At 40.4% G+C, this 8,728-nt stretch overlaps 1 protein-coding gene across 1 annotated transcript; it reads left to right on the top strand.

Annotated features, from left to right (window-relative positions):
• Positions 1 to 740: 740 nt before the first annotated feature.
• LOC102251495 (putative selection and upkeep of intraepithelial T-cells protein 1 homolog) lies at positions 741 to 8,050 on the top strand. Its single transcript, XM_005885324.2, has 4 exons — positions 741 to 960; positions 2,059 to 2,139; positions 4,543 to 4,890; positions 7,710 to 8,050. The coding sequence occupies exons 1-4, from the start codon at positions 741 to 743 to the stop codon at positions 8,048 to 8,050; spliced, it is 990 nt and encodes a 329-aa protein (XP_005885386.2).
• The last annotated feature ends 678 nt before the right edge of the window (positions 8,051 to 8,728 follow it).

Here is an 8,728-nt window from a genome sequence, read left to right as displayed (position 1 = left end):
TATACTTAAGTATATAATATGCATATTTACACATATTTTACATATATTACACATATTTCTTAACATTCAAATCACAATTTTGCCTTTGTTTCTCTGTACAGCTCATTCACCTCATTCTCTGATCACATCTCCCATTGCAGCCACAGTAAACTACTTGAAGTTTTCTGAATTGAACATTTTCTCTCAAATGCCTTGCAAGCTCTCTCTCCCTCAGCCTAGAAAACCTATTCTGCTCCTCTGCTCCTCTTTTTAAATGGCTAACTGTTCATGTTATGTCAAGACACCTCTTAATCATCATCACCTTCCTTTGAATGCCTGATCAGAATTTAGTGTCTTTTATTAGTTCTTTTCCTTTCTTTTCTAATTACAGTACAGCATTCAAAATAAATTCTTTTTTTAAATACGTTTTTATTGACTTTCTACAGAGAGGAAGGGAGAGGGATAGAGAGTTAGAAACATCGATGAGAGAGAAACACTGATCAGCCGCCTCCTACACGCCCTGCACTGGGGATGTGCCCGCAACCAAGGTACATGCCCTTGACTGGAATCAAACCTGGGACCCTTGAGTCCGCAGGCCGACGCTCTATCCACTGTGCCAAACCGGTTCTGGCATCAAAATAAATTCTTGATCACACCCATTTTATTCATCACAAATTATATAGAACACAAAAATCAGATTGGGTGTTGCTTCCTTTCAGAGCGAGGCAAGTCTTGTTAGTACTTGTGATGTTGGTACAGCAATGCCAGCTGCAATCACTAAAGCTGAACAAAGACTCCTACCCACAGACTGGAACAGCCAGTCTCCCTGGAATTTCCCTTGGAAAGGAACAAAGAACAGCACTGCAGCATCAGGTGCCCAGAGGTGGAGGGCAGCAGTGAGAAGGAGCTTTGTTAAGTACTCTGCCTGGTTCTGGCACTGTTGTTCTCTAGGAACAATGGAGAGCTGCGTCAGGATCACCGGTAAGTGTAAGATTTAGGATCGAGTTCTCTGTTCATAGATGGTCAGCACTTCTTCCATCCCTTCCTCTTCCTTGTGCCTTCTGGGAGACCACCTGTCCCTACATTTCAAGGGACTTGACAGATATATATACAGACTAGCGAGATAATATGAACAGAGATTCTAGTCCCCTCCAGGGAAAGTCTTTTCTCATTGTTCCTTTGTGGGTCATTTAAACCTCACTCTGCATGTCACAGCAAATGTTGGGCTGGATTTCTGGAGTCTGCTTTGTTCAGGCATAAAGAAAATGTTATTCTTATGCATGTTATTCCCCAGTCACCTTGTCATACAACCAGTCACCATCCATGTTCCTCTATCTCTAACCTCTTCCTTCCTTCCTCCCTCTAAAAATCAATAAAATTTTAAAAAGAGTTGGAGTTTCCAGATCCACCAAATAAGTATTGCAGGATGCCAAATATTGGGTGGGAAATATGTATACCAGAAAGTTATTCAGTGTATGGACAAAAAAAGGGAGGTTCTATTGAAAGTAACCTCACACAGGTGTCTGATCATAAACTCCTAATTAGGCAAGTATTGGTGGGTCATCATGTCCCAGACATATAACTTTCTAGTACAAGGTTTATCTTTGCCCTAAGGAAGCTCTGTACATTGTTTCTGTGGATCTAGATTAACACGCCTTTGAAATAAGCTTCGAACATCAAGAGAGCCTATCATCTAGTTAGTCATCCTATAAACCAATCCCCACCTTGATTTTTCCCACCTTCATGTAATCTTCCTTATGTCCCCTCTTTAATTCCAAATGCATAAAAAAGCTGCAAAACTGTTATTCTCCAAGTCATTTGAGCATATGACCCAGACATATGTCTTAGTTTGGCTCATAAACTCATAAAAATTCTCTACAGGTTTGGGCATTCTTATATCCATAACTTTATTTGATATTCAAATAACTGGAACTCATAGAGCACTCTTACAACATCTTCTGGCAACAAACACTACTTGAAAGTTTATTAATGCATAAAAAGCATGCTAAAATATGTGATTTCTGGAAATTCTTACTTCTGTTATTGCTGTTTCTGAACCCTCCTCACTTGTTATCACAGGTGTAATGGAAACTACAGGACCATCTCTCACCAGATACTTTGTTCCCATGCTCCTCCTTCAGATGGCAGCACCAAGTTCAGGTACGACCCTCTCTTCTACCTGTGTGAGTCCTGGCAGTATCAAGTATGCCAGAAAAAGCAAGAACCAAAGAAAAGGGTTAAGCTCTTTTGACCATTGTTCCTCAGGTTTAATACATAATTATGTAATGAGGACGTGTACTATAGGATCCAGCTTATGGCTGGGGAAAATTATTTCTAATCAGCAAGTCTTCTTTATCATGTACCTGGATTTATGTTAAATTCCTGGGAAAAGAAGCAAATGAAGAAGACCTAATACTTGCCCTTGAGAACCCAATATTCATATTGAGGAGACTCAGTGTATGTGTCACTCACACAGTGAGGAAGTGGCCTAGGATATGGGTCCATGTTAGAATCCATGTGAGTTATCAGTGCAGTGGGGCAGCCAGTGAGGAAGGAATAGGTTTGTGGGAGCCAACACGTGGTAAAATTTGCCTTTGTAAGGGGATCTATGCAAAGCAGAAATAAATATAGCTTATTTAGAGACAAATATAAGCAACGCCTGAGACAACAAATGGCATAAAAGATAAAGTTTCTAGTAAAAATTACTTGTTAAAGAGTAGAAATCTTACTGGTGCACTTTTTTTTGTATACTGTCTTTGGCTGATAAAAGTAACGCTTCCATGAACATTTTACACATGCATTTGACAAAACCTGTGAGTACATAGGTAGGAAATATTCCTATGCATAGAACTGCTGGTCAAGGTTATGTGCTATTTTATTATGTTGCAAATATTTTTCTGAAATAGTTACCAACATACTTTTCCACCACCAGTATATGTGAGTTTGTCAGGTGGGTCATAATGTTGCATATCCACCAATCATATAGAATTATTTTACCATTTTAAAAATGCTTTATTCCCATCTACTCATCTCTTTCTCCCTCTGAAGCCCTAGCAAACACTTTTGTCTACTGTCTGCATATTTTCCCATTTTTCAGAATGTCATGTAGTTGGAATCAAAACGTAAGTCTTTTCAGAGGGGCCTCTTTTATTTAGCAACGTGCCTTTAAGGTGCTCCCATTTCTTTTCTTTTTTAATTTTTAAAACATTAATTTATTTTCCAATTACAGTTGACATACAATGTTATAGTAGCTTCTGGTGTGATTAGATATTTATATCCCTTTTGAAATGATCATCCCAATAAGTCTAGTATCCATCTTGCACATAGTTATTATAATATTCTTGACTATATTTCCTATGCTGTACTTGACATTCCTGTGATTATTTTATAACTGGTGACTATATTTCCTATGCTGTACTTGACATTCCTGTGACTACTTTTATAACTGGCAATTTATAAATATTCGCTTTCTGCCTTTTCACCCATTCCCCCAACCCACCTCTCATCTGGTGATCATCAATTTGTTCTCTGTATCTATTAGTTTGTTTCTCTTTGTTTGTTTGCTTATTCATTTATTTGATTCCACAGAGGATGAAATCATTTCTGTCTTTGACTTATTTCACTTATCATAATACCCTCTAGGTTCATCCATTTTGTCACAAAGTATAAGAGTTTATTCTTTCTTATGGCTATATATGCATGTATTACCTCTTTTTATCCCTTTGTCTATCAATGGACACTTAGGTGACTGCCATATCTTAGCTATTGTAAATAATGCTGCAATATACATATGGATGCATATATAGGGTGGAGCAAAGTAGGTTTATAGTTGTTCACATGGATATTAATATAATAATAAATAATAATACAAGAATAAACTCTGTGCTTCATGTACTCACAACTGTCAACCTACTTTGGCCCCACCCTGAATTTTTTAAAATTAGTGTTTTGTATTTCTTCAGATAAAGATTTAGAAGTGGAATTTTCTGGGTTATATGGTAGCTCCATTTGTAACTTTTTGAGTAAACTGCACATTGTTTTCCATAGTGCCTACAACAAATTACAATCCCACCAAGAGTGCACAAGGGTTCACTTTTCTCTACATCCTCAATAACATTTATTTTTTATTTATTATTTATAGATATTCTGAAAGGTGTGAAGTTTGATATCTCATTGTAATTTGGATTTGGATTTCCCTGATGATTAGTGTTTTCAAGCATTTTTTCATAAGTCTATTGGCCACCTATATGTCCTTTTTGGAGAAATGTCTGCTCAGGTCTTCTGCCCATCTGTAGGGGATGTTTAGAACCCATTGATATTTAGAATGGCAGAAATTCAGATTATCCTTATGAGTCAAGTTAGAAATTAATGTGGAATTATTAAGAACAGAAATATATAATGTATATGTTTTCATATTTTTACAATATGTAAATGTGGCAAAATGGCCTTTAACACCTCACTGAAACATGTGGAATAGTGTGTGTGTGTGTGTGTGTGTGTGTGTGTGTGTGTGTGTGTGTGTGTCTCATACTCTCACTATTTGCTTACCATCTCCCTTCCCAGAACAGTTTACAGTGACTGGCTTACGGGGGCCAATCTTGGCTCCTTTGCGTGGAATAGTTGAACTCAGCTGCCAGCTGTCCCCACCCCAAAATGCAGAACACATGGAGATACGCTGGTTCCGGGATCGCTATACACAACCTGTTCACCTATACAACAATGGCAAAGACCTGCATGTAGAAACTATCTCCAGGTATGTGGAGCGGACAGAGCTCCTGAAAGAAGCTATCAGAGAGGGTAAAGTGACCCTCAGGATCCTCAATGTCAGTGTTGATGACGATGGGCAGTATCACTGCTTCTTCAAAGAAGGTGCTTTCGATGAAGAAGCCATCACAGAAGTGAAGGTCACAGGTAGGGATGGATCTCTTTGAGGTTTTTACACATCTGATTCTTAACCCATCTGAGGCTGAATAGTCGGAAAATTCTCAGTGTTTGTGACTATTGCATGGTTTGGTTAGCAAGTTCAAATTCATGCATTTAGTCTTGGAACTGAGAATAGTATAGGATTAAGAATGCAAATTGTGCCTGCACACATTACCATTTTCAGATCAGAACTGTTTTCCCATGTGTCCATATACACTTAGATCTGTAAAGTATCAACAGATTCCTTTCCGAATTTATTACTATGCTTTTAATTATTTCTGACAACACTTTACTGAAACCTGACTTTGTAAACTACCTAAATCTTTACAATAGTCTCCTTAATGACAATTTTTATTCCCATTTCCCCTGACTCAGTTCACTGACTACTTAGTTTCAGACTAATTTTCTTAAATCTATTTCAAAAAACCTTCATCTAGAATCTTTAATATATATATATGGCCCGTTGCACATATTCGCACACTGATGAGGTCCCTCAGCCTGGCCTGTGCCCTCTTGCAATCCGGGACCCCTCAGTAAATGTCAGACTGCCAGTTTCAGCCCGATCCCCACAGTCTGACATCCCCAGAGGGATGTAATAGTGAGTGAAGCGGCAGGCGGCCTGGAAGGAGCCTGAGCCTGGACAAGCACTATGCCGCTCCTGCTCATCCCAGCCCCACTGTGCCTGCTGCCACCTCATAGCCACCGCTTGGTAGCACAACCACAGAGGTGGAAGAGGCTCACACCACTGCAGCTGCGCTTGCCAGCCATGACCCTGACTTCTGGCGCCCGTCAGTCAGCTGAGCAGCGCTCCCGCTGTGGGAGTGCACTGACCACCAGGGAGCAGCTCTTGTGTTGAGAGTTTCCCCCTGGTGGTCAGTGGGCATCATTCAGTCATTGGGTCACTTAGGCTTTTATATATATAGATATATATGTATTATATGCAAAAATATAGTACTTAAATCATTCACTTTACCCTTGAAGCATTTTGAATGACAGAAATTGTAGGCAGATGGAGGACTAAGAAACTAAAAGGTTTCACAAATGTGAGGGCACTAGTGTAAGGTGCTAGGCCCACTCACACTTAACATTTTTATTGGATACTAGGGTTCCGGTACACAAATTCGCGGACCTTAAAAGGAATTGTGGGCCATGAGGCTACAGTGGGCACAGGGGTGGGTCTCCGCCCATCCTCTGTGCCCCTGCCCAGCCCCTACCACTGTGTCCCCCGGCCCCCGTCTGCCAGCAGCCCCACTCCCACTGCTGTCGCTCCCATGCCCTGATGATGCCAGCCCTGCTTGCACCCGCTGATGTGGAACAATTGGGGTTAGTCCCAGCAGTGGGTGTGAGCAGGGCCAGCGCCATCAGCGGGTGCGAGTGGTAGCTGCTTCCCTGATCCCCGTCAGGAGCAGGAGGAGGTGGAGAAACCCTCAGAGGTGATGGGGGTTGGCAGCCGCTGCTCGCACCTGCTGATGGTGCTGAGCAGTGGGACCGGTGCTGGGTGCTGGCAGTGGGTGTGAGTGGCAGCTCTGGCACCAGCTGTGGGTACAAGCGGGGCTGGCACCTGCAATGGGTCCAAGTGGCAGCTCCGGTGCCAGCAGCAGTGGAAAGTGGGGCAGGCGCCAGCAGCAGGTGTGAGCGCTGGGTGGGATTGCAGCGCGTGGGAGCAAAGAATTTTCAGTAACCACCAGAGGCTTGCCCTGATGACAGCAACTGGAGCCCCGCCTTGATCTAGCGCCCCCACTCACCTGCTCCACAATCCGCTGTGGCCAATGCCCGCCATGTTCCCTGCTCTGCCACCTGCTGCCAATGCCCACCATGTTTCGTACACAGCCCCTGGTGGTAAGGGCATGTCATAGCAACCAGTTGTTCGGTTGTTTGGTTTTTCAGCTCTTTGGTCTATTTGCATAGTAGGGTTTTATATAGAGAGATTATGACACTCAGTACTATTGCTTAGAGTTGAGCTATCCAAATGACAACCATTAGCTGCATGTGACTATTTAAATTCATATTTAAGTTAAGTAAAATTAAAAATCAATTCTCATTCTCACTGTCCAAATCTCAAGTGCTTAATAGTCTCATGTAGCAAATAGCTACTGTATCAGGAAGCACTGATATCAAATATTCCCATCATTGCAGAAGCTTATTGAACAGAGCTTCTCTAGAGTAATGCTTTAAATCACTATTATTCTTCCTTTGCCTGCACATTTAGGCAAGCCTGATGTCCCAGGCAATAAACTGAATTTTTTAAAAAAAAAAACCTAGTTATTTTCTCTAAACTGATATGAAATACTTTATTTCTATAATAGTAATTGATTACTCATTTTATGCAAATACTCATTACATGCAAAGACATACCAGTACATGTAAAATGTCATTAAAGTTTTAAATACATTTATATTATTTGTTTACTTGTAACTGATGGCAGCTCAAACAGGACTAATGATGAAGATACAAGAAAAAACATTAAGCTATAAATTCAAGAGGACTGAGATCTTGACTGCTTAGTTCATTATTATATCTATATTTATTGCTAAGTCTCCTAGATTTAGTAAATAACAAAAATAATATTTTTGAATTAATAAATGGAACAAACATGCGTTTTCTCCCCTGAGTTGTTAATTTGTAAACCATAACCCTTCGGCCTGGTTTATCCTGTTTGTGGTGACAATCAGAGCCCCACAGTGCTTGGCTGTCAGTATAGCTAATGGAACAGGGATTAGAGTGGGGGAGGGAGGGCAGGCTTTTCTTTTTGTTTTTCTCATTTTCTTCACCTAAAAATCCTGTTTTGTCCCTTTCTTTCCAACCAGCTACAAGCTTAGGAATACAGATTCTTGTACATCCTCCTAATACCAAAGGTCTTTTGGTGGAGTGTAATACAGGAGGTTGGTTCCCACAGCCTCAAATGGAATGGAGAGACAGCAGAGGAGAGATCATTCCGCCTACATCCATATCCCATTCACAGGACACAGAGAAATTGTACAACATGAAGATGACCCTTCTCCTTAGACAGAGCTCCCATAGGAATGTCACTTGCTGCCTTCGAAACCCCGTAACTGGTCAAGAGGAAAGGACAAGCATTGTCCTATCAGGTGAGATCAGTGTGCTTGTTCTTCAAATGATGACCATTGTCATAAAATTTACAAACTAAAGAGAAAAATCAGTATACTTTCTTCACTTGGTTTCTAGGACATTACATTCTCTTGGCTTTATTCATGATTTCGCTCATTTTCTTATTTCTTTCTGCTACTTTGTCTTTTATCTCTATCCTTTTTAAGAGTTCCCCAAGGCTTAGTCTTTGAGCATTTTCTCTTGTGTCTTAATTACATCTCATAGCTTTCCATACCGTCAATATGACAATGGCTCCCCAAATGGTATCTCCTACCCAGATCTCTCTCCCTAAATTTAGTCTTATTTCTAAACTCAGCATCTCAATGTGGAAGTCTAATAAATATCCCAAATCCCACACATCAAACACTGAACTCCCAATCACCTCCTGACTTGTATAGTCTATTGCCTTCCCAATCCACACTTCATATTCTTAGTTTCAAAGAACAAAATCCTTGAAGTCATTATTGATCCCCATCATTCTCTCATATTCTATATCACATTTGTCAAAAGATAATAGTAGGTCTACCTTTAAAATAAATCTGGAGTCTCACCACTTTATTTCCACCATGCAAGTCTGAGACACTATCACCCATGGTCTGAATATTGGCAATAACATCTGAAAAGATCTCCCTATTTCTAGCCTTGTCCACTATGATGTATTCTCAACATATAGGTAGAAGAATCCATTTAAAACATAAGATACACAACATTACCTTTT

The sequence above is a fragment of the Myotis brandtii genome, unplaced genomic scaffold, assembly GCF_000412655.1.
Source record: "Myotis brandtii unplaced genomic scaffold, ASM41265v1 scaffold900, whole genome shotgun sequence".
NCBI classification, from domain to species: domain Eukaryota; kingdom Metazoa; phylum Chordata; class Mammalia; order Chiroptera; family Vespertilionidae; genus Myotis; species Myotis brandtii.
The sequence above is the reverse complement of the archived record's forward strand: the minus strand, read 5'-3'. Positions and strand labels throughout refer to the sequence as shown.